At 44.1% G+C, this 26,931-nt stretch overlaps 1 protein-coding gene across 1 annotated transcript in view; it reads left to right on the forward strand.

Annotated features, from left to right (window-relative positions):
* The first annotated feature begins 21,618 nt into the window (after positions 1–21,618).
* RALYL (RALY RNA binding protein like) overlaps positions 21,619–26,931 on the forward strand; it is a 174,916-nt gene continuing 169,603 nt past the window's right edge. The window contains exons 1-2 of the mRNA XM_006924101.1: positions 21,619–21,880; positions 24,548–24,558. Of these exons, the coding sequence (XP_006924163.1) occupies positions 21,625–21,880; positions 24,548–24,558 (267 nt within the window). The 5' untranslated portion in view covers positions 21,619–21,624. The remainder of the gene's footprint in view (positions 21,881–24,547; positions 24,559–26,931) is intronic.

Raw genomic sequence — 26,931 nt, forward strand, 5'->3', positions numbered from 1 at the left:
ATTTCAGTTAGTGAGACTATTAATAGCAGCAAAACAAGAAAACTACTGAATTCATTATTCTTTTGATTTTCTTTGAATTTTAGGCTTAGTCGTCGTGTTGGTTACTGTTGGGCCATTCAGACACAAGTCTCTTTTCCGTGAGGACAATCAAGGTAGTAACAGGACCGGTTATATGTGAAGTATCAAGAATACTCACGGTCCACGGGCGGCAAACCAGTTAGTACTATCACCGTGTGTAGTTTGGGGCTGGGTGACTGCACCCCACTTACTCAGACCCACAAAACGGGGAGCATGGTGGCTCCCGGTGACTCTGGCTTCTCAGATGGCTCATAGTCGATCCACTGGTTTACCTTCTCCCTCCCGGTTTGTACTTGTGTGTAGGGTCGAAGGAGCAGGTTTGAGTAAGGGAGCTAGTTTTCTTCTCTTTCATAGTATGCTGAACTCTTACGATTACGTAAGTCAGGAGAGGTTTTCATAAATGCATAAATGTTCTCCTCTCTGTGCCATACACACAGTTTCGGAAGAGGAAGTGAATGACTTTTAAGTTTGGTTTTATTTTTGACCAGCAAAGAAGTCATTCCATTCCTAGCTGCTGGCCAGCGTGAGTCCGTCATATCCCCGATCATCAAGAGCCACGTGGTCTTCCTGTGTCCTGGGGAAGCTAAGATCATGTAATACTGATTTGTAAATTAGAAATTCAGGGAAGAGTGTCATGCTCCAAATGAATAAGCTCTCTCGAGCCTTGTGGACTGAGGGTCATCGACCCAGGATATTTTTGCCATTATATAATTAGCTCTTCAAAATTCTAGCTACCTTTTCGAGTACTGTCGTCTTTCTTTTTATATTCAGTGTCGTTTCTGTGATTTAATGGAATAATACCCATTATTCGTAATTCCATTAATTACTTACTTTGACTAAAGAGCCTCGTCGCAACTACTAATGGATCTCTTTTAGAGCTTGTTGACACGGCACCTCGTATAAAGCACTCAGTGTCTGATAGCAAGACGCCGTCCCGGTGTCAGGTGTGCCTGTCCTCGGCACTTTTCACCTCTAGGGAGAGAAGCGAGAGATGCTGGGATTGCGGTCTGTTTAAGTGTGATCATCGAAGCTTCCGTAGAGCTCTGCAAACCTTGTTCTTATTCACATCCAACAAAACTGCCTTTTTCCAATGCAGCTTTCCCCGTCTATCCAAAAGTCGTGTTCCTGCGAAAGCCTTCATACGCCGAAATGGCATCAACTGAAGAAGCAGTTACCATTATTTAATATGGAATCCTTTCTGAGCATCCTAGACCTCAATTCAACACGCACGTAGTGCCTTTATTTGGTTCATCACAACCAAAACGGTCAATTCTGTCCAGCTTTATGCTAAATAACACCCTCACAGGCTCTCTTAGGCTTTTTTACTTGCTGCAAAACAAACTCTGAACGCTACTGTCTTTTTTTTTTTTTTGCTTTTTTCATAAAAACAAAAATCCTTATTGGATTTATTTCCATTAATGAAAATAAGTACTACTGTTGGTCTTTCATAAAAGCAAAGTGGAATCATGTAAACTTTTGAAAGCGGGGAAAACCTAGATGTTATTTTAGGTGGAACGGGGTATGATGACATACTTTTCAACAGACTGTTACCTATAGTCAAAGAGGTGGACACAAGTGATAGATAGACACAGTACTAAGAAAGTTCAAGGGTTCTGTTTACTGAGAGAATAGGAAAAACTATGTGATTCCAGACGAACAAGTCTAAAAAATACATACCATAATTATTTAGTCAGAGCTTTTTTTTTTTCCTTTTACTAATCTATGATCAGTGAGCTACTGTTTATTTGGAGGATAAATGGTCTTTTGCTGATGTTTTTCTCCTTTTATGCTATCTTATCGGTGCACGTTTCATTAGGAAAAACTTTATCACCGTGTGAAGAGTTTTGTGAGTAAAAGATAGAAATTGGACGTGGGGTATATGCAGCCGGCTTTCTTCAGTAGCTTACATTGAAGTGGAGGAGCTTATAATATATTTTTTTAATCTTTTCTTCAAACTAAATGTCCCTCCTTATTATCGTTAGAATACTGGTTTAGGGAAAATAGTAAAATTAAGCCAGCGTGTTGTGAAGTTGATTAGCAAACCTTAAAGAAACAAAGGGATCACTGATGTCAAAAATTAACATATGCATCACCTCACAGAGTTACATCCCCCATCCGTGGGAATGCTTATCCGCTCTCTTAGCAAGTTTTAAGTCCACGGCACAATACTGTTAGCTATAGCCACCATGCTGTCCTTTAGATCTTCAGAACCCACTCGTCTTCATAGCTGGAACTGTTTATCCTTTGACCAGCACTCCCCATCCCCCGTCCCTCCAGCCTCTGGCGATCGCCATTCTACTCTCCGCTTCTAAGAGTTTAACGTATCAGTGGGAATCACAATGTCTACATATATCAAAATGGCAAGTCGCACACCTTAAATATACAGTTTTGATGTGTCACTTACACCTCAATAAAGCTGAAGAAAAGGGAAACAAAAGGAGAGACACTAAAAATCATAATACGATCGGAGAATTATTTTTTATTTAGATTTTATTTACCTATATTACTACTTTTGAGCAGATAAAGAGCAGCGCATTTTTGGCGTTGAACACAGGCAGCGGGGACCCGCCGAGGACCCTGTTTCTGCCATGCGATCTGCAGGGCTCGCGGGCAGACAGAGCCAACCCAGAAGAAAGCGTGGCTTCCCCGCGCACGTGCAGGAGGAAGCTGCAGCCTTGGACTTAACCGAGGGTCATAGAGCCCACTAGCATTTCTCGAGGAGCAACCAGTCGTCCCGAGAGCTTACAAATAAGTTGATTTTTAAATAATTTATTTTCTCTGACATCCAGGATAATCTGAAGCAGTATCCGGTTATCACTGCATATGTAACACGTAAACAGCTGTCTATAACACTGAAATAGCATGATTTTTCAAAACTTCATTTTCGAAATGTTGCAAATGGTTGCTTTTCCGTGTCTTTTAGAGCTGCGGTGTTTATTTTGCAACCTTTTTTCTGGCCTTTTACTCATGACATCTGGCAAACTTTCCTGATAATCAAGGCTGAATAACTTATAACATCTACAATCAGTATGTAATCAAACCTGATGAAAAACACATTTACACATGCTTATTTCATTCATGTGTGTGTGTGTATATATATATATTTTTTTTTTAATGATCTATTTTTAGATGCTGCTTATTTAACATCTTATCCTATAGCTCTGGAACTAGAAAACTTCTTTTTATATTGATTTCCTGGCATGAACGGGAATATTCAAAATTAGTGCAGTATTAATGATGGCAGTAATTTGTCCCTCCTCGTCTCCGACCAATGCCGATCTGGAGGTTAATACAGATATTTGTAGGAAAAACTGCATTCTGAGGAGTCACTTCTCAATACTTGGCATCCAAAATATTACTAAATGAAAATTAATTGCTTTTCGTAGAAAAAGACATCTTACAATACTGTGCAGTCATATTAAAATAATGACTGGCTTCACTAATTGGAAATTAAACGTGATGCTGGACGTTCTGGTCGTGTGGCCTGGGAGCTGGGTTTGCATGTAAACGTGTGATTTCTATCCCAGCTGAGCAAATTTCGATTCTTAAAATAATTAGTTCTGTCAAAAAATTAATTTTGTTGACAGAACTGAGTTGAGAATATGCAACCTCCCTCACATATATTATAATTATTTGGAATGACAAGATGATATTAAACAATAATCTTCAATTCTGGCTATCAAACTCGATTAGGTCATTTCTTCGAGTACTTCTGAGACTCGTGACCTTGAAGGTCACATGTAAGTCATCGTTTGTAATGCCATTGATATATGGGATATTTCTTGTAATCATTGATCGTGGGCGTGTGGGTGTGTCTGTGTGTGTGCAGGAAGTGTTACTGCTGTTGCAAAACATTGCAAGTCACTAGGAGTGAGTTCTAAGCCAATATTCAAATTTAATATACTCGCTGGTAGGAATGTAAATTGGCACAGCTATATGAAAAACAGCATGTTCCTCAGATAATTTAGAAGAGAATTACCATGTGATCCAGAAAACCCGCTTCTAGGTATCTCCCCCCAAAATTTGAAAGCATTTATGCGTAAAGATATTTGCACCCCGATGTTCACTCCAGCATTTTTCACGGTGGCCAGGACAAGGAAATAGCCCAAGCATCCTTTGATAGACGATTGCATAAGATATGGCACATGTATACAAGGCAATATCCCTCAGCTGTAAGAAGAGATGAAATACTGCTATTTGCAACAACATGGATGGATTTTGAGACTGTCATGCTAAGCAAAATAAGTCAGACAGAAAAAGTCGAGAACCATAGGATTTCATTATATGCGGAACACAAAACTAAAATCAACAAATGAACAAGCCAAAGAAAAAAATCATAGACAATAGTGTGGTGGTCACCAGAGGGAAGGGTCACGGGGAGACTTGACTTTGGGTGGTGAGCGCATAATGCGATATGCCGGTGACGTATTATAGAATTGTACACCTGAAACCTATAAGATTTTATTAACCAATGTCGCCCCAATAAACTTAATAAAAAGAAAAAAAAACTAAAATGATATTTTCATCGGGTAAAATTTTACTTGTATTTTAACTTAACTAAACTACTTAAAAGTCACACATAGAATGGGTATCTTATAAATGTGGATTACTTTATTTGTCTGCTGAATAATTTAAACCACATTTCTTGATAAACTAAATAGTAACTGGAAATTAGTCTCCTGTGACCTAATATATTATTTTACTTAAATCTCAAAGCCATTTTTAATTCTAATAAGATTTAGAAAAACTAAATACTTAATGTTCTTTTCACGAGAAAAATCATTATTTAATTTAGCATAACTAAATATATTTCCACACCTAAAAAAAGAAATCTAATACTTGATAACTTCACAAAATAGTTTATCACTGTTTTAGAAAAACAATGATTCGAATTGTAAACTTTGTAATAATTAATGACAGGGATCGAACTTGGAAAAATCCAATTTTCTGTTTAATTAAGTTAGCGGTACGGAGGCGGAAACCCTGCTGAAGGCGTGGGGTCCGGATCGGGGGGCCTCTCCTCAAATGCAACTTCTTTTCCTCTCAGGGGTACGTCTTTGAGGAAGTTACTTATCTTCCTTCATCCGCACGGACCCTACGTGTAAAATCGGGATAATCGTACCATTTTTCTCAGAAAGCCGGAGCGAGACGGATGTAATTATTACAATAGCTGGGTGCACGGTAAACACTTCAGATACTAGCACCGCCAGAGTGGTGTCATTGGGCCAGTCGGTCATTAAAGAAAAGTGACCGCGGTTCAGGGAAACTGTCTGCTAACTAACGTCCTTGGCGCGTTTTTTTCAGCTGGGTTAATTCTTTTCCCTTGTCGAGTTGAAGGTTTTCTTTGCCCAGTGAACACAGTATTTCTTCATTTTACTTCTCTCTCAGGATTACTTTTCTCCAGAAAGGGATTTTTATTCTTATGAAGTCAGACATATTAATGTTTTCCTTTAAATTATTATATGTCTTGCTTAATACATGTTTGCTATGTATCTTTATGGATAAAGGTTTTCAAATTTGGGGGGTAAATACCCAGAAGAGGGATTGCTGGGTCATGTGGCGGTTCCGTTCTTACTTTTCTGAGGACCCTCCATACCGTTTTCCATGGCGGCCGCACCAGTTTACATTCCCACCAGCAGCGAATGGTTCGTTTTTAAATCGAATCCTTTCAGCCTCAATCGATCTGCTCTTTCGCTTTTCCTGATATTAGGTATTTTGCTCCCTCCAAAGGTAGCATCTGAAACCTGTCACGAGGCAGAGCTCAATTTAAAAAATTGTATGTACTTATGTAACCAGAAAAAAGCTGTCATTTAGCTGGTATTTATCTAGAAACCACTGTATTTGACACAAGTGTCTCAAACATACTGTAGAACTAGGTGTTTGTTTGCATTGTCTTCCACTGTTTCTACGTCTCCTGCCCCAGCTTCTTTTCTTAAAAACAAAAAATTTAAAATTACCAGGATACTATTCCCGAAGCCTATTCACCCTTCCGATCTAGAAATAGAATTATTTGCGTGTAAGATGCTGTTTTGATTTATCCTTATCGGCTGCAGGTGCACAGGATTGAATTAAGAGTAATTCCCAGTTCAGGAGGCACAGGTATCTTTGGTCCACGCATGACCCATTTTATTCTAATCAAATATTTAATTCTCAGATACCAAAAGGTAATTATGGATTCTCCAAGTGTGCAGCTATACAGCGAAGCTATCCTCAGATACTCAGAGAGCCCGTGGGACAGGCTATCAGGTGCCAATCTGAAGCACAGGCTGTGGCATCTGGTGAGGATCTTGCAATTAGGAGGGAGTAAAAAGGTCTACCCGAGTATAGAGTATATTAATTTGCCATCAGGGATGGGCTGTCAAGTCTCATTAAGCACATAGGGTTTCCATTTGCCCCCGTGTTGCTCTGTGACCCAGGAGGTAAGGCCGAGTGACTTTACAGCTAATGGCAGGGCAGGTGTTTGGCACGGAGAAGGTCTCGCCCTGCCTTCTTAGCGGTGAGCTGTCGCCACTGACAGTGGACGTTCTGTAAACAATTACAAGCCGTTGGCTGGAGTTAACATCCCACCCAGTAATTATCAAGTCACGATGACACTGTGTTCCACAATTAGCTGAACGGGAAGCACAGGCCTTTGCTCGGCGGGCCTCGTGTACCACACATACCTTGTCTGGAGAGGGAGAGCTAAGACACGTGTCACGAGCTGATACCTGGCAGCAGATTAATGACTGGCATTTCCAAGGCCCTGCGTCGCCTGAGTCTGAGAATTTAAATGAACTTGTTAACTTGGCGCATTCGAGTCAGCGAGCTCTGGTTGCTCGCCCTGCAAAGCGGGGGATTCAGAGACTAAAGCGAGGGAAGGTGTGCGGGACCCCTGCACAGGTCTTAGCCGCGTCAGGAGGACAGTTCTCTAAGACTGTCCCTCCAGGGACTTCTGCCACCGCGCGATGTTCACATCCACGCCTCGAGAAGGAAAGGAGGTCCTCCGGTTCAGGAACAGGGTAAACGTTCTTACGAGTGCTCGAGGCCTTCACGAAAATGACGATGACTGAGCCATGGTAATGTGCATCATAAAGAAGACCTGTGTCACATGACAGGAAGGGCTGAATTCGGTGCCAGCTGTTCCGGGACTCGTCCCTGTACCTGCACGATCGATATCACTGGACTTTGGAGCATGAGATGCTTTCTGTGCAAACAGCACCAATGATACAAGTCCCGTCTACCTCGCAAGACCGAAAGCAGCGGAAGTGTCCTACCAGCTGCGTGACTGGGAAGGTGTGTCGTCATTTTCGTGAAGGCCTCGAGCACTCGTAAGGAATGTCCCTCAGCCGTAAGAAGAGGCGGAACGCTGCCATTTGCGACAGCCCGGATGGGTCTTGGGAGAATCATGTCGGCGAAGTAAGTGGGACAGAAAAATTTGAGAACCATGAGATTTCACTCGTATGTGGTGAAAGCAACTGAACCAACAAATGCACAAACAAGCAGAGACTCGTGGACACAGACAGCAGTATGGCAGTCACCAGAGGGAAGGGGTTCGGGGGGAGGCAGATAAGGGTGAAGGGGGTCAAATGTCTGGCGACAGCGGGGCGTCTGACTCTGGGTGGTGAACGCACAGTGCAGTATGTATATGACATAGTATCGAAGCGTACACTGGCAAGTTATTTGATTTTATTAATTAATGTCACCCCGATAATTTTTAACTAAAAAAGACAACAGTTAAGGATTTCGTGAGCGTCAAATTGCTATATAAATAAAAAACATACTTTAAAAAATCTTGAAAAGAACTGAGACGTGACAGATACGCTGACCATTAACACATGTTACACTAGTGCTATGTGCTAAGTACTGTGCGCATTGGGGACTCCAAAAATATTTTTCTACTTATACGTTTGCTTGTGTAAATACTTTCAGAAAAAATGTGCATAGCATGTTGTTGATTACATAAAAAGTATCTGGTTGGACAAGGAGAAATTCCTGAAAACAACACCGTGCACTGTCCACTGCCGTCTGTGGGGCGGGGGTAACCTGCCAAGGGACCACCTTATGATGTTCAGGTCCCCAGGACGATGCTACTTTGTCAAGGCGGCTTCAAAGAAGAGGCTCTTCTTAGAACGAGACGGGATCGCCCGAGATAAGTGCATCGGAGTGGCTCGGCTTCCTTGTCACATCCCCGACCCTGGGATTTTGACACGAGGTGTGAGGCGTCGCAGGGTGACAGATGGCAGGAGGCAGGCGCCGGTCTGAGCGCAGACTCGCTGTTTACGGTCGTGTCACCTCGGACGCGTTCGCCTCTGAGTGCGTCGTTTTGTTGGTCTGTCGTCGGAGGACAGACCACCTCGCTCGCTGTGGCTTTGAATTCAGTGGTAACTTATGAACTGTCTAGAACAGAGCTGGGCAGGCGTTGGAGCCCAGCAAGCGGCAGGTGCTAATCCCCGGCAGAGCCGTGACGGCATGAAGTCGAGCTAAACCCTTGATCTCGCTCTCGGTGTTCCGTTTGCTTATTTGGTTTTGTTTTTCTCCTTGGCTGTTCTTTCTTAATTTCCGTCTTCCTAATTTTCAGCTGCGTAATAGGTTTTTCCGTGGTTTTCCGAGAGGTTGTCTTGGTGGTGGTTTGTTTCTCTGCTCGTTTCTCTCCTCGTCGGTTACACCTTCGGACTCACACAGCAGGCACGCAAAGCGACACACACGGACGCCCTAACGTTGTCAAAATGTCACTTTTTTAAGCGTTTAAAATGTACGTGATGACTACAGGGAACAAGGAGTAGTTTCCGAGCGTCTTTCGGTTCTGACTTTAACGCCTTAGGACGTAACCTACCAGGCAGAGGACAGTATTTAATGAATGGCGAGTGTCTGAGCGGGACGTGGCTGTCACGTGTCACTGAGGTTCCTGTGCCGCAAGCTCCGACGCCCGAGCTGAGGCCAGATCTTGAAAGCCCTTCTCTGAGATTGGACGACAGGAAATGTAATGTCTCGTTACATCTAGAGACAGTGTCAATGGTTTAGTTATTTTTAATTATGCATATATCCTATAATTGACTTTCTTGTTAATTGCTATGACAGATATAAATAAAAGATGTCTTATAATATAAAATATGCAAGACCTTAATATCGATGAACAGTTAATATAAAATAAACTCTTCTGAAGAGAGGAGCCACTGGTGTGCGACCCCACCTAGGACTTCTGACTCACAAATAGCGACGTGCCTAGGAATTCGCCACCATTGAGGACTCATGAGAATATCAATGCGTCAAGATTTTTTAACTGTGATACTTTGTTGGATCTCCAGGGTTTTTAAAATTTAACGATAGTCATCGGTTTCAACTCAGTCTAGGAACAGGCACTGGGTGCCCTCAGCCATGATTGTTAGCAGGCTTTGTGCTGTGTGGGGTTGTGGGCACGGGTGTGGACCTTGCCACAAAGAGAGGGGATTTTGCAGGCGGGAAGGGGCAGCCGCTGGAGAGGCTTCGCACTCTGGCACGCGTGCCCTGAACACGGCCGTGACGTGTAAAGCGTTTTGTGGAAACTTAGAGATAATCAGACAACACTACAAATCAGTGCCTGCTGAATACGCAGCGGGTAAGAAGCTATCAGCGTCTGGAGTCATCACGTACATTTTAAACTCTTTTAAAAACCACTTTGGCTTCTGAACGCTTAAGCCTATAAAACCTGCTTAGGTCGTCGTGGTACCTGTGTTTTTCTGTATAAATCTTTGCTATGTCGAGGTCGTTACTGTTTGTGTTTATGACCCTAAGCGATATTCGATTTTATTTTACCCAATAAACTACACAGCTATCAACTAAATAATAGCTACATAGTGAGAGCTATCATTGCTAAGTATACTTTAGTAAAATGCAGCTTTTTTATTATAAATGGAGAAAAACACTCCCCATCCAATTTTTTCAATAGTTCTTCTTTCCTGTTTGAATCCATTGTGCATCGTGGATGCTAAAATGTTTTGTAGAGAAAAGTGTTTTCATACACCATTTAAGAATAATGAGATCCATTCCAAACATAGAATTGACTCTCCTTAATTCAGCACTGAGCATATATTCCTTTCGATGCTGTTCACGAAAATTGTGAAAAGGTTTAAAATTATACCATTAAGAACAGTAGTCAAAGGTACTGCTTACATATCTCTGATTCTCGAAATTGTGCTTCCGCTCTTTCTAGAGATATGATCACCCCTGCCAGATTATTTACTTTAACCTGTTAAATTTACATCTGTTGTTACTTTACGTAGGTTCACCTATTTTACTTAGATGGCTGGTCATTCCATTAAGGACAGTGACCACTATTTTTCTGTGTAGATGGTATGTATATGTATGTATATATGTGTATATGTATAATATGTATAATTATATATAATTATATATGTACATATAATTTTAATAATATTATTAAAATTTTATTACTATCATTAGTAGTTATAATATATATTAATAATATTTACACATATTAAATTTTCATTTGACACGGCAGGAAAAAAATCTGTTTTTGCCCATGAGCTATGACAGAGCCTTTTACAAACGTTAGCCTATCAGAAAGATTTTCTCCTTCAGCGGGATCTCTGACTGCTTCTGCCAGAAATGCAGACTCTCGACAAAAATTCATCACACAGTCAACGAAAGCTATGGATTTACCAACGCGCTTTGTCTTATAAAATCATTTCAGGATTGCAAAATGAAAATAGTCCGGTCGCTCCGTGCCCGTCCGGGAAGCTGACGTGGTGACGTTGGTGCAGACGTGTGGATTTCATTCGGATACTATTATCGGTGAGACCTGGAAGGACCGATCGACATCAATCCACCTCGTTCACTATCTTAGACGGGCAGAGGCCTCAGGCACACGCCTGTCCCCAGAAGACTCGTTTCTGAGACCCAGGCTCAGGGCCCCTGGCGTCAGGCGCTTGTCCCGTACCTGCCGACACTGCTCAGGGACGAGGCTGTAACATCAGAGGCCTGCGGGATGACGCTGGCTCGTGGCTACGAGGCGAGTGCCAGCCACGGCTGTGACGTGTCGCTGGTTAATTAAAGCTCCGGCAGCTGATCGCAAGGACGCCTGTCGAGGACGCCGTGCTGACTCCCCGACCGCAGTGACCTCAGATGCATGTTATCGGGAGCGGTGTCACATCCGCAGAGGGCCCGCAGCGGCGCCTTGGGAAGGGCCTGTGGCGTGCAACGCACCAAGCGTCCCTGTCCAAATTCAGCCGAGAGAAGGCACCAGACTGCCAGAGAGTGGAAGCACGCAGAGGGGAAAGGGGGGGTCCGCGGGTCAGCTAGGTGTCCCCGAAAACAAAGGGAACTTTCACCGAAGAAAACCAGCCGTGGGCATGAGTTCCTGACCTACCCGTGCGTCCTGAGTAACCACCAAGCTAACATTTGGGAATCAATCCGTATGTGCCAAATACTGCTTAGTGCTCATTCAGCCTCTTGACGGTCATGTGTCAGCAGTTGCCATTAGTAACCCTGAGTTACAGATAGGACATAGGGCACCGAAGAGGTTACATAACTTCGCGATCCTCATCTAGACTGAGACAGAGCCGGCACGGGACTCCTTGTCTGTATGCCTCTAACGACGGCATTAAAAAAAAAAACATAGAAAATTGAAAAAGTAAAACAAACAAAGGTGGGTTTCCTCCCCCAAGACCGACAAGTCATGTCAGTGATGCCAACACATCAAACCTCGCGGAGAGTCTGCGTGGACACCTCTAACTAAGACGTCTACATGGCAGAGGAATCTCACCTACAGCCAGCCCTCGCCGCCTGACTACGATTTCTGCAGTAAGAGCGTCACAGACCTTAACCTTTACCAACTTCCTGTTTCATAAACGATGAAACATTGTTCATTACGACGTAGGTCATTAACAGCAATCCCATAGCCGTTATATAGAAAGGGACGTGCATAATTTTCAATTTCTACCTTCCCTGGGATTTTCGAATGTTTTGCAGAGTTCGTGCCTTATCCAGCCAAGGGGGGGGGGAGAGTTAGAAAGTTCTGGATATCATCGTGGCCTGTTGTGTCAACAGAGATAGGGTTTGTTCCACCAAAGAAAAATTATGTTCTGAGTTCGTGATTTGCAATGCACGAACTGGGAGATGCTATCGCTTATGACACCGCATCTGCATTCAGAGCGGTCGAGTTTGAGGAATTGGGAAACAGGAATTTTATCTGATCCAGACACACAATAGGCATTTTCACTATATCATTTTTATTGCTACTTAATACAACCCCGAGCATGCCAGCGTGCGAAGGAAATTCGCCACTTTGTCGGGCACGTATTTACATTTCAGGAGCGTCCAGGTGTTTCAGGGGGTCGGCTGTGGGATTTAATACCTTTCACTCCAGGCGTGACGCTGACAAAGCCATTCGTCTCTGCGGCAGCTCGGTCGCCTCCGTGAAATCACTTTGTGGTCCGAGCTGAGCTCTTGCAGGGACCGTCCTGATTGACAGCTTGAACAAAGGGGACAGTAGGGGGCTGACCTATGAACGAGGAGAGAGTGGGTCTCTCCTGCAGGGTGGTGACCTCCCACTGTGGGGCGTAAAGTGGCCGAGAGTCAAAGCGGAGACAGACGTCTCCCTCGGTGGGGGGTGCGGAGGCCGCAGCCGAGCTGTCATCCAGCGAAGGCACGAAAACAGCCCATCTCTGCGTGGCTGGCCTCACGCTCCACAGCCTTGGAAGTGACCGTAACGAGGCTGCTGCTCTGAGTCTCCACGGCCGCCTCGTTAAACGTCACCCACGGGAGCCACGCCACCCCCTTCATCGCCGTGCAGCTGGCAGAAGAGGCGAATCCAAGGTCACCTGTGCTTCGTGGGGTCTCGGGGAGACTCCAGCAGGAGTTGGTAAGCTGGTGGCCTCATCACGCCTGAGGAAGAGGTACCAAAACACTCTCTGGGCGTCCTCAGGACACTGTGTCACCCAACATCCTCTCAGTAAGCCATGTCAGTCCTCTCTGTGAAGGACCCTGGGCCACCGCAGTGTTCCTGTCTGCCTTATGGACCTTGGGACACTTTTCTGGAAATATTCCAGGTCCCGGAGGAAATGAAGGACAAAGGGGACCCTCTTCTTGCCACTGTAAGTGAATTCATGGCAGGTTAGGTAATGAAGGACCCATGCAGATCTGCTTCTGAGATAGTTCAAACCATTCGTGGACAGTCTTGTGAACTTCGGGATCCCCTGAAAGGAACCCCTTAGAGGAATGTTTACAGCAGGCATTTAAAAAACGATTATGCGTCGAAGAGTAAAGTGGCCTTGATTACTCGTCCCCTGCTTTATTCCGACCGCCTTTATTCCATTAAGGGATCTTTCCAGACCGCGGATTGGGTTGACCGGTCACACACCAAGGTCGTGGAGCCTTGCCGTCCACGGCCCTCCGCCAAGTCAGGGTTCAAATAGCAGCAGCGCCACGGGGCTCGTCGGTCCTTCTCCCGCACCCCGTAGTACAGACGGAGCACCGTCACGGCGCGTCCAGGGACTCGGAGGAGCCAGCCTCTTAACCACCACCTTCCCAAGACCCCCCATCGCGAGAGGGTGTGGACGCTGATGGTCAGGTCTCCCCGAGGCAAGGAGGAGCCGAACCTTTGCCGATTCGACTCCTCCGTGTAGCGCGAAACGATCTTCTGCCTCCGTCATGCTGACCGGAGCATCTTCGCGTGCTCGGCAGCTCGTGGGGCTCGGGGTTCCGCGCGGCAGAAGACAGAGCTGTTAAGAATGTCACGTGCAGTAAACTCCCTAGAATTATATCAGTGCCTTCGTCAGATTCTGGAGAATCTGCGTATACCTCATGAGATGAATGTTTTTGAGTCATATCACCCTATGGTACAATGTCTTTGAATTTCTCCTTTTTAATTTAAAGTCGATAAGTTATTTTTCCTTATCTGTGAAAACGTCATCGAAATCTTTTAAACTGAGTTTAGCGATCAGATAAATAGACAGCGCTCACGTGCTCCGGTCAACCAGACACGACACGAGTTATGGGCTCAGCGGACACTCACTCCGTCCCCAAGACTGCAATCACAGGTGTGTTCTCACTCTGGGGTGCTGTGAACTTTACGGACTAATAGCGTCCCCTAAAAGTCCACACGTGGAGGCCCTAACCCCGGTGTGGCATTATCGAAGGCGGGTCTGTGGGAAGAAGCAGGTTTTCATGCGTGCATGGGGGTGACGCCCGTGATGGAATCAGTGTCCTTATCAGAAAGAGGCCAGAGCTCCGTCTCCCACCACGGGAGGACACGGGCAGCAGGGGACCATCTGCGAGCCACGACGAGAACTCTCTGCAGGGACTCAGGGGGCGCCTTGACCGTGGACTTCTAGCCTCGAGAACTTTGAGAAGTGAGTGTCTGCTGTCAAGTTGCCCAGGCATTTGGTTTCCACAGCCCGAGTGTTTATTTGTGTTTTACTTGACTCTCGACGCTTGGCTTGTCCCAGCCAGTGTCCTTTCGGACCGGTCACAGTTCCCACGTGGACGCGTCTGACCCCTCGTGAGCTCGCAGGATGGCCCCCTGAGACCACAGCCTTCTCCTGCCAGAGGCTTCCATCCGCAGCACCTCGTTCCACGTCTCCCAAGAGATGGTTTAACGCCTGTCATTACTCCCGGTTTATGAAATTTCAGTTGTTTACTAATTCGTATCTTCCAAAATCATTTTAATGACATTTAACACAAAAGCATAGTAATATTACGAATTTTTACGTTTGAAGTGTTGACTTACCCATACCCATTGATTTTCAATTTTATATTTACAGTAACCAATACCAAACCGTCGACTTTTTGTAACTGTAGTTGTTACGTTGTCTATGACTATATATTTATTTATTTTCACTGTCCAGTCAACAACATAATCTCGGTCTCCAGATGAAAATACTCATTTCTTTGTAGCTAATAGTTCAAACCTAATCACCACTGTTAAGGTATCTTAGCTAGCACTGCTTGCTTTACGAAATGAATTCTTGCTTTTATCCAGTAATTCTTATTCTTCTATTGCTTAAATAACTTTATTAAACTTTTGTGTTCTACCTTGAGCTGTTGATTGAAATACAATCATTTGCCTAATTTTCAAAACCTTTCCGCATCTGATTAAGTGATATTTTAAACAATTTTTCTTTCTAAAACCTCTCGTATTAATCAATTTTATGCACGATTGATCTGCTACCTCTATTAAAAGCAAAATATTTTATGTGTTTACATTTTTTTATACACAAACTCGTAGTTAAAAAGAAAAATGGGTATCGGGTCGCTGGTTTCTTAGATGGTGCCGTTGCCAAAATACTATACTTAGTGTCTGAGGCACATAGTTTTAAAAAATATATAACGAATAATTTGAGGTGAATGTAATTAATATATACTTGCACAAGCTTTATGTGTAGGAACCCTCGCATTTTGCTCTGAGTATTATTCATACTCGTAGTAACTGAATCGCAGTACTAAGAAAAGACAACAAAATCGTTTGCGACAAAACTGCTGAAAGACAACAATTTTAATATGCGGTTTTTCATTTCTTCATAATCGACCGTTAAAATTTTAATAAACATTGAACACACACCATCGTAATGCCTCAACATATTAAAATATACTCTGTAGATTTAACAAAGTGCGCATTTACCAAAGGAAACCAGAGTGATTTTTATTATGTTTTTAAATAACAATGGCTTTGGTGCTGTGCGGGGTTGTGGGTGGGAGGGCGGGGGGCTCCAAACACGAATTCGCTCTTCTCTGAGCGGAAGGGCATCCTGCGGTTTCTGTCCTTCGCACCAGCCCCACTGAACTCGTGACCCAGCTTCATCCACTGCTGCAGACCAGAGCCTCCTGTCCTGTTTAGTTTACGGTCGGTGAATCTCTTCCATTCATCCTAATGACTCCGAAAATACTTCAAACAGTGGGCAGGTGGCATGGCCACCACCTCGCATGTACGCTGCTGGGGGTCATGCAGGGGTGTCCGAACTTTCTGGAAAAGAGCTGAGGACCGATAGCAGAGCTAAAGCTTTGCCCTATCCTGTTTGACCCAAGAATTACAGGACGTGGAATCTACCCTTTGTCAAGGTGCTCATCCGGGGGTTTTGCGATCTGAAAAAAGTTTGAAACAAGCTAAAGGGACATCGAGAGAATAAACAGGACGATGGCAAGATTTTAACCATGTGGCTGCTCAAGGCGCAGCCAATAAGATCATTGCACATAATAAAATGGGCGTTCGGGCGATAGGTGCTAGACCTTGGGATGTGGATCATGACGACCGTTTTGTTTTGTTATGTTTTGTTTTGTTTTTCTAACGCACGGCACGTTTTCTAAGTCCTGGGAAGAAATGACAGAGGAAATACACCAAAAATTTAATAGTATTTATTTGTATTTCGCATTCCATTTGCGTCCTTTCTTCGTGTGGATGTGTTGTTACCCTTCATATGTCCTTAGGCCCTAATACTTTTACTTTAAAAAGCTGAATTTGGCTTATTTCGGGAAACAGGTGGAGGCTTAAGAATTGAATCTTCATCATAACTGTAACGTTTACCTTTCTTCTATTGCCAAATAAACTTGATGATTTTCCCATGAAAAGATGAACATCAGAAGTTTTTGTTTTGTTTTGTTTTTTTCAGAAAATAGTGTAGATGATGCTTAAGATCTACTGAAGAATTCTCACAGCCCCGTTCGGTGTAAGTTATACCTTTCTAAATTGTAGGTGATTTTCTGAAGAATAAATTCAAGCTTTTTTGAGATTCTTTTGGTTTAGTTTGTCCAAGGAGAGATGCCTAAATACATTAGTACCTTTCAGGTCAGTTTCTCCCTATTTTCTAATTGTAAATCTATGTTTACACCAACCTGCTTAACGAAAATAATTATTCAAGCACGTGTAGATGAGTTAACAATGTTAGGACGACAGCCGTCTTCTGCCGAGCAGTGATGTATACCCGCTGGATCCTTACAGCATCCTTTAATGATTAATCCAAATATCGTCTGCTTCAGGAACTTTTATCTGGATGTGCTCGCTCTCTCAGAAATCACAGTGCTGTGCATCTTAACAGCATTTGCCAGGTTTAACTTCGTGTTATAGCATTTGTTTGAGTCCCAGCTGTCCCTCAGGAGATGCTGTCTGTTCGGGTACCGTTTTTTCTTCCTTACTCATTTTTATCCCTTTAATATTTCATCGGATTCTCGAATGTGGTGTGTGTTGCTATTGCCGCTCAGCTTTCTTGACTACGTATTTCTCATTGTCGTTATTGCTTTGGTTACATATTCTTTATTCAGCGTGTGTCTCAGCGAATCTAAAATTTAGATTGGAAACTCAGACCCACCGACATCAGAAGGGTACACTCTCCCACCCCGTTAATTTTGTCTGCTCCAAAACTGTTTTCTCTAGGGCACATTTTAACGTTGCCTTTAATTTATAATTTATGTGTCCCTTTTAGATTCAGGGGTGGAAATCTCCCTCGAACACAAAGAAAAAGGCTATATTTATTCTAGACACATTCTTTTTGATTTTACAGAGCATTCATCATTTCAGTCTGATATTTCCAGAATGAAAAACCCTACTCGTAAATTCATTCTCATATGGCAGCTACTTGAAATTTCTGTTTGTTATTCTTCTGAAATATATCCAATACGATCATATCTCTTGTAAGTTTTGGGGACCAAAAATGTATATAAATAGCTACATTATTTCAGATTTACATTTATCCTGTAGTTTTAAAGGACCAGGGACCCGTTAGCATTTTGGGGGTAGAAAAACCCCGTGAAATGATGCCTTCGTTTTAATCAAGTAAAATTAAAAATTCAATACTTCAACCACACTAGCCACATTTCAAGGCCTCAAAGTGACCTGGGTTATTGACTTCCCTTTTGGATGGGGCAGATATAGAATCCTGCCATCGTTACAGAAATTTCTACGGAGCAGCTGTGGCTCACAGTTTGTCTTTTGTTATATGGCAGCTTTCGCAGACAGGTCACACTAGCTCCGCTCGGACACTTCTAGTTTGGAAACAGACAAGTTCTAGGTTTAGTTGCATTTTTACCAAAAAGTCCCCTTCCATCTTGTCATTTGTTTTTTAGTGGTAACGTCACCTGAACCGTGGTTTTCCTTTTTTTCTTAGAATGCAGGCATTTTTCAAATGTCTGTGAGCTCGCGGGCCTCCCTCTCCATCACCGGTTTTTGGCAGTTTCTTTATGATGTGTCTGGGTGCTTTATGATGTGCTTTTCTCTACGCATATTCCGATCGGGGTTCAGTGAGATCCTTGGATCTGTGAGATCAGAATTTTCATCAGATTTGGAAGATTTGGGGCCATTATTTCCTTCAATACTTTTGCTGCTCTGGGACTCCATATACGCGCATGTTAAATGTCCTGATGTTTGACCTTTAGGGTACCGGGGCTCTGCTGAACTCACGAATTTGTTCTTCTGCAGTCTCCTCACTTATAATACCCATCAAGTGTGTTCGTTTTTTATTTTCGATAATAGAGTTTCCATCTTTAGATGTTTCAGGTGATTCTTTTCATGTTTTTAATTTCTCTCCTGGTTCGGGGTCATATTTTTGATTCTTGGGACCCCTAGGAGGTTTGGATTGGATGCTAAGTATTTTATACTTCACGTTGTCGAGTGTCTAAGTTCTATTATTTTTTAAGAAGTCTTGTGCTGTGTCTTGATAGACGATCCAGTTGCTCTCGGTGTAGCTGGATCATCTTGAGACGTGTCCTTGAGTTCGCTTAGGGTGGACCAGAGTGCCTTTCCCGCAGGGACTGCCTGTCTCTTTGCTGAGGCCGGTCCTTCTGCCCTGTCAGCTTTATGCTCCCAGGAGCCAATGTGGGCTCTTTATGCTGCTGATGGGAACGCGAGAGAATCCCAGCCGTCTGCGGGTCGGGAACCATTCGGCTCACAGCTCTCAGTGGCTTTCATGACCTCAGAGAAGGTCACTCCTCACACGCATATCCTAGGAACCGCCGCAGCATCGGGGGGCCCCCGAGACAATTTCTGGTTACTGTCCCGCAGAGCTCTCTTCTCTCTGGAAGCGTGGCTCCCAAATCCCTGCCTCCTCAGACACCCCAAACTCTGATCTCCTGTCTTCTCAACACAGCAAGCTTTCAGTCACACACACGCAAACACATACACGCACGCACGCACGCACACACACGCCAGCCCCGTGACCTGAAGTGCCATGCGTTTTCTTTGCTCCCTTTCTTTCCTGGCTCTGAGCTGCCCGTGGAGGTTTAACGTCTGCAGAACAGTTGTTCCGTCTGCATTAGCCCGCGTTGTAGTCGTTTGCATCAGGAGAGTTCATTTAACCCCTGTTATTAACTCCATCGTGGCCGGAAGTGGACATCCCTCTTTAAGAGATTGAAGAGTCACATCACAGAGAAGCACACGCTAAACCTCGCACTGGGAGTCGAGGCTTCATTTTGCAAGGTGTCGAAATGGCCACGTACACACCGCGGCCAAACTTCTACCGTTGCGAACACGGATAGAGGTCAGCCAGTTCTTCTGCGGGTGAGAAAAGGGGCTGTGTAGACATGTGAGGTGGCCTTGTGCGCCCGCGGTCCGGAGCGACACGGGGGTCCGCAGAGAGCGTGGGGGACAGAACGCGGCCGTGCCCTCGTGTGAGACGCGACGCAGGGCCACTGTCAAGGGCAGGCCACGGGGTCCTGCAGTGTGGCTCGGCCTCGTCCAGCGATTCTCGGGTTTTTATTTGGACCAGGTTATCCCTGTCCAAGAAATAAGGCCGGACGTAAGAACCGTTTGTCCTTGAAAATAACTCTACGATGCTTCTAAAAATGTCACGTAAGCGCAAAAAGGAAATAGTATTCTTTATGTGGGTTATAGCACCGATGCTGGCTTAGAGCGGTAAGAAAATAACTGTCGATCCATTTCAGAGCCAAAAAACGAGTCTTACAGTTTATTTCCTCATCAGTGTGATTAAAGTGCTCTAGATTATATGAAGAAGCTAAATGTTTAAAATAAATATATACACCTTGATTTTTCTTGTTTCAATCGATCCTTGGAGCATTCGTCTCAAGGTTTGGACTAGCTCAAATTGCAAAATTTTTAATGATATCATACTCTTAATTTTTATGTGAATAACTAAATGTCTATGAAATTCACCTTCCTTCTAAGGCAATAGATACGTACTGTTGTGGGTTCAATATTTAGTAAAAATTTAATAATTCAGGATGTACTAATCATTAACAAACTAAATTGAAAGACTTTTATGTTGCTCGGTTGCTCCGGATTTCAGAAGTCACTGGATTAAATGCGCACTGAGTGAGTTTTCAAGCATATTCAGTTTACGTGCCTTTAAGACTTCCACCAAAATAAAATAAAATAAGAGACTTCTACCATTTTAATGCTCAATTTAGAAATGCCGTTTAAAATTATTTTTAAATATTAGACACACTTATTTTTATAGCCGTAAGATTGTAAAAGAGAACCTTCATGTCAAAATATATTTGCCATTGGTGAAATGCATCAGTTAGCTAATAATATTCAAAAACGATCATCGGTGTCAGAGACTGACTCCGCGTTGGACTTTCGGTATATTGGGTTCTTCGCTATATTGGGTTCTTTCCATCATTAGGCACTTTAGAAGATAAATCAGGCAGCGAAAAATAGGTGCTTAATAAATATTGTTGAATGAACGAATGAGCGAATGAATGAATTTTTAAAGCCTTGAAAAGCAAACCTGTAAATGCTCTAGTATTTCGAAATACAAGTTGCACTGAGCTTAATTAAGCACAGTTAAACACCCTGCCAAGCTCAGAAAACGGTCTCTGGAAATACTAGCCGTTCTTAGTTAAATGAATTTAAAAGGATAAGATGAGAAATTTCAGTGCCCACACCCAGTCCACTAATTTGCTGAACATTGATGAAGACTGGCTACGCATGCTCCTCTTTTAAAAAAAACTTGACATTCAATAACGGTTCTGTTAAAGAGAATGTACAGAATTCATTGTGGTTAATTTATTTTCGGAATCATGTTTTTCTTATGTTAAGTTTTCCGATTGAATATTTGATTTTCAATGCCTTTTTTCCCTCTTCCACAGCATTTAACGGAATGAATTGTTCGTTTCCAATCAGAGGGTTCGGAGGACGAAATAGACAATATGTCTACCTGTTCTAGAAAAATGTAGAAATAAAAATGCATGTTCTCAACAATAAATGGAGTGTACATTTTTATATCCCATCATCAGACGTAAGCCATGTTGGGTTTTCCTTGTCATTGATAGAATAAGGTGGTTTATTCCTCAAACTCGATTCTGAGAAGTTGGTAGACTTACAAATAAAAACACCTACAAAACGTTTAGTCGTTATGCTGAGCTAATTTTGGATAAATAAATCAGGAAGTTATTTTTCACTATATGCTAAGCGATCATGAGTATTTTTCTACCGCATTCTGCAATGCAAGGCTCACCTTTAATCTTACTAAGTTTTCTTCTCACGCTTGGGCCTTTGAGGTTACCTGGCTCACGACCGAAAACCTGTTTCAAGCCAGCGGTAGCCATGCGGTCTGATTATTTACCTTTTGATTATTTGTTTTGTTTGTTTGTTTGTTTCAGGATTAACAAAACGGTGACCCAACCATGACCGGCAAAACACAGACCAGCAACGTGACTAATAAGAATGACCCCAAGTCCATCAACTCCCGTGTCTTCATCGGCAACCTGAACACAGCCATCGTCAAGAAAGTCGATATCGAAGCCATTTTCTCGAAGTATGGAAAGATCGTGGGGTGCTCGGTGCACAAGGGCTACGCGTTCGTGCAGTACATGAGCGAGCGGCACGCGCGAGCGGCCGTGGCCGGGGAGAACGCCAGGGTCATCGCCGGCCAGCCCCTTGGTGAGTCTCGGAGCGGCCACGGCTCCCCGCCGGTGCCGTCACCCCCGCAGTGCCGGGAACGGGCCAGCTGTTCAGAAGCCGTCACAGCCGTCACGTCTGTGTCATCTTTGCCAATGTCAGGGCTCGCGTGTTTATAGTTTACGTTCCTTTCTCGTTCTCGTGTTGCTTTGCAGCATAAGTGCCTTAGTTTCTCTACAAATGTGTAAACTCGAGACCAAGGTTGCTCTGTAATACTCGCTGCTTCCACCGGTCCTAACAGAGCCAGGCAGCTAGAAGACGGGCGTTGTGTTGATGTGACTTGAAATGGTGTCTGTCACCCAGGAGGCGCTATGTTGTGCAGGAAAACAGTCGTTTAAAGTCTTTCCTTACGCTCATTGAGATGAGAATGTTCAAACCCGTTGCGAATTGTTATGAGTTTATTTGAGCCAAATGGATGACATTTCCAGGAATTGAGACCGCAGATGCTCCGCAGAGGGCCAGTTTAGCAGTTTCTTCTATGTTTGAAATTAGGGAGGGGACGTTGGGAAGGTGACGTGGAGGTGGGAGAAAATGAGACGCGGGGTACGTGCTCCCCCGAGGGCGATCGTGCCTTCGAGGGGCCTGGGACAAAGGGCTGCGTCTGGCATCGCAGAGGCATGTGAACTGGGTGCCCGGTGCGGTGGGCGGTGGCGGCCGCCTCGGCCCTCTTGCTGAAGAAGTCCCAGGCCTGGGGCCGACCCCCAGCATGACGCACAGAGTCGGGATCAGGTCACCCTGCAATGTGACCGTCAGTCCCTGGACTGGCCAGACCTGTTACAGAGCCACTTTTTCGTCCACTTACTTATGACATTTGCTCTCATTTCATTTTTACTTTTTCAGGAGAAAAGATAGAAAAGTAGGAAAAAGAAGTAAATTTTGAGAACTGGAAAAGGAATGTAACCCACTCTTTATCATCTAGTGAGGAATCTCGTACCTCATACCCGTCCGATCATGTGCAATAATCACAAATATGTCTAACGTCCAAGGAAAAATAGTGTTTTTTTTTCAAGGAAAAGAGAATGTAGTCTGAAACAAAATGAAAATATTTAGGAGGAAATATTTTGTAATTAGTATATAGAGAAAAACAAAAAATGCATCTATTTTTCTGCCTGAGGAAAAAATGTAATTAATACGGCCTTGATCCGCTGATGCAGGCCCAGATTCTTTTATCGGACTGACATTCCGACATCTTCTCTTGCATAGCTACAGACACCTTGGCTTCATGTGCCCAGAGCAACACTCTTGACTTCCTGCAGCCCTGCCTGCTCCGGGACCCTCGTCCCAGCTGTCACAATAAGTGCAACCCCCGTTTACCCAGTTTTGCAAACAAAAACCTCGGGACCACCCGCAATTCCTCTCCCCGACACCCCCTCCAGGCATAAGCCATCACCACATCACCACACTTCTTGCTGAAGCCCAGTCATCTTTTAAATCTCTACCGAGAGTCATGTCACGCAGGTCACCGTTATAGCTCAGGTGGGCTGACGAAATAGCCCTGCGCTGTCTGCCTCTTCCCTCCTGCCACAGTGTCCCCTTAGAAATGTAAATGTAGTGATGCCATCGATCTGCTCCTCAAGCTCCGGTGGCCTCACCCCTCGCCCGGAGTGAGACCCACGTCCTGTGCCACCCCCGAAGTGTCCCCGGTACCCCACGCTCACCGCCATCTGCTCTTCCTCTCCCCGTTCTGGACAATGCCGGTCATGCTGGCAAACTCCCTACCGCTCAAACCTGCTAAGCTGGTTCCTGCCGAGAGGTCTGGGGCTTCTGTTCCCTCTGCTCACAGGACAGGTCTTTGCTAATCATTTGTTTCCAACTCCTTGTGGGCTGCACTCAAATCTCTATAATGCGAAGCTCCCTTAAAAGCCTTTACCTCTATTTGATTACTTAATAAAATTTAAATTTAAAAAGGTGAACTACTAATGTATCCTCTTCTTAATAGTTCATCGAATTTGGATTCGAAGTTTGGTCAATATTACAAAGATTTATTGTACTTTTTAATCTAAATTTAGTCATCGAACTTTTCTTAAATACATTATATGAAAGGTCAAACAAACATTTTTAATGTTTAACACTGACAATTTTTATATGAGAGTGCACACATTAAATATCCTTTTGTACCAAAATCTCAAGCAGAAGTTGGAGACTAAGTCTAGATTCTGCCGGCTCGATTACACGTGTGCTATAAGCAATCATTTGTAATATCTTTATTTTTAGATTATTTCACTCCTATGCCGCTTGCAAAAAAACACAATGTGTGAAGTTAAGAAATCAGTTATCAGTATAGTAGGAGGAACCCAACACTAACAAATACGTTATCGATAAAAACCACTCTTGCTCTTTTCAATAAGGGGGATCTTCCCCTCTCTGCCTCTCTCGAGTCCTCGTAGCTGGACCGAATGATAAGATTGACATAAGAGCAGATTAGCGGGAGAAAAACCAACCTGATGTGTGCACACGGAAGAACAGAAACGATGCTTTTTCTAAATATAATCTTGTCTTTAATAAGCATCAAATATATTTCATACACATATATATTATTCAGAGGTTATAGTAAGTGATATATTGGTTTAAAGAAAGATTTCGTCGTGGAAAACCTCCTCTGCATTCCCTAAAATGGCACCCGTTCACAGTCTCGCTATTAGTGGTAAGACATTCGCATAGTCCTCGTCATTGTCACAGCTCTTCGCAGATTCTCCTCTTTGATTTTCACAGTGCCCAGGGGTAGGTAATGCAAGTGTTTATGCCTGAAGCTCGGAAGTTAACTTGCCTTGTACCACACAAGTATTATATAAGGGATGCCGGTAATTATGCCCTGACGTCAGGCTAAACCCAATGACCGTGGGCAAACTCGAAGGCGTGACCCTTATTATCTATCGCATTTGTACTTAGAGCGGACGTGTCCACTTACTCGGTCTTTCTGATACTGTGTCACTTAAAGCAGGCTGTCCTCAGTCTCCGATAAACCCTGACGTTTCAATAGTTAATACAATATAAATGTATTTCTCCCTCGGATAAAAAAGTATCCGTGCCCGAGGATTAGACGCTCCATTCTCCTCTTGCTGCATAAGTTCTGACATCTCACAGTGGGCGGCCGCCAGGGACCTGGAAAGGGGTCAGCCAGTCGGGAGGAGAGGGCAGGTAAAGCTCCAATGCGGGTCAAGCCTGGAGGCGATGCCACGATGCCGCGCTGCCTGCTCACCAGCCTGACCTCACCTGGGTATAGGTGTGGCTGGTGCCCTCCCCACCAGCAGCCCTGTGAGCAGGAGTACCAGCCTTGAGTGGATCTGTCACAAGCTCTCTGCCAAATGTTTTGTATTTATCTTGTGGTGGTTGTATGATTATCCGTCGCTAAGTAACATGGTGCCCGTATTCTGCGATTTCTGGTGACTTGCATCTAACAATACGTGTCATTAGAGCAATTTCCTGACCGTGGCAGTGTTGAAATCATGGGCCTTTGCTTTGGGGGCTGGTCCTGTGCATCGTAGGGTGTTGAGCAGCAAACGAGGAAGGATCTCGGCGTCCCTGGCTGGTGTTTCTTCCACAAACACGTTAGTTCTCCCATCCCATGCGTCCATCTCCGTACCGTTCCGGTGCGTGTTCTTCTCCTGGGCACGGCTTCAGGTACGAGTGCGATGAACTGTGTCTGCACATCCAGGAAGGACACGCTGACACAGAGCCCGGCCGCAGTGGTCAGCACCGGGGACTGTGGACAGCGCCGTCCGTCTCAGAAAACCCTTGAGAAGTGCACAAATCTTTTTGGGGGCCGGTCCTGTGCATCATAGGGTGTCGAGCAGCACCCCTGACTTCTACTTACTGGATGGCAATAGCTCCACCTCCCAGTAGTGACAGCCGGACTGTGTCCAGATGTCACCAAGTGTCCTCTGAGGGACAGAGTCACCACTGGGTAAGGACCGCTACTTTAGAGTAATCATGACAAAATAAACTTAATTCAGAAATGTTATAACAGTTTTAATCAAGATAAAGTATATGAAAACAGTGCTTTGCATTATTTTGACAATAACTCGTAACTTTTAATAGGCATAGATCTCTTCCAGTTGTCCACAAAACAAAACGCAGTATATGCATTTCAGAGCACTGACCAAAATGTATTTATAGCTGTATTTTATGACTTGTATCTCTAGGTCGTTGAATCTTTAAAAACACAAACACCAGAAACGAATTGATCTGTCTGTGCAGTTAGCATGTTTTTTGCGTGTGCTGATTTTAAACAGAGAATCAAACTGTTTTCTTTTAAGTCCTTTTCCCTCCACATCTTTACTATAATGCCTTTCAGAGATGGGATTTTTTTTTTCATTGAATCCTTCCGATCGGATGTTTCAGATCGCCACTAGACATTAGGAAGGAAAAGAAAGCCTTGCAAACGTGTTAGGGGAAGAACCATGTTCTGAGACTGCGCAGACACTCAGGATGACGTTCAGGCTGAGATTCTCCCGCAATGCCACTAAACGCTTGTTCAAGCAGATGAGGAAGGATCCCGGAGTCCCTGGCTGGTGTTTCTTCCACAAACACATTAGTTCTCCCATCCCATGCGTCCGTCTCCGTACCGTTCCAGTGCGTGTTCTTCTCCTGTGCACGGCTTCAGGTACGAGTGCGATGAACTGTGTCTGCACATCCAGGAAGGACACGCTGACACAGAGCCCGGCCGCAGTGGTCAGCACCGGGGACTGTGGACAGCGCCGTCCGTCTCAGAAAACCCTTGAGAAGTGCACAAATCTTTTGGGGGCTTCTAAGTCAGAAAATCTGGTGGGAAACATCCAGAGAGCACTGCAGGGAGTAAAGAGCAGTAGTTTGAGAAAGCTGTCAGTTCCCAAGCCGTAAATTATAAATTCATCCTTCAGCTAATTTCAACCTTAGCTGTAACGAGGATGTGAATTTCGAATTAGTAAATATTTGAATTTTTCTTCCTTTGAAACTATTCACCATTCCAGCTTTCTTTTTCCACTAAGGAGATGTCCAACACATCCCTATGTTTTAAACAACCAATTTCCAACAGATTTTATATTATATAGACA

The sequence above is a fragment of the Pteropus alecto genome, unplaced genomic scaffold, assembly GCF_000325575.1.
Source record: "Pteropus alecto unplaced genomic scaffold, ASM32557v1 scaffold87, whole genome shotgun sequence".
Lineage (NCBI taxonomy): Eukaryota > Metazoa > Chordata > Mammalia > Chiroptera > Pteropodidae > Pteropus > Pteropus alecto.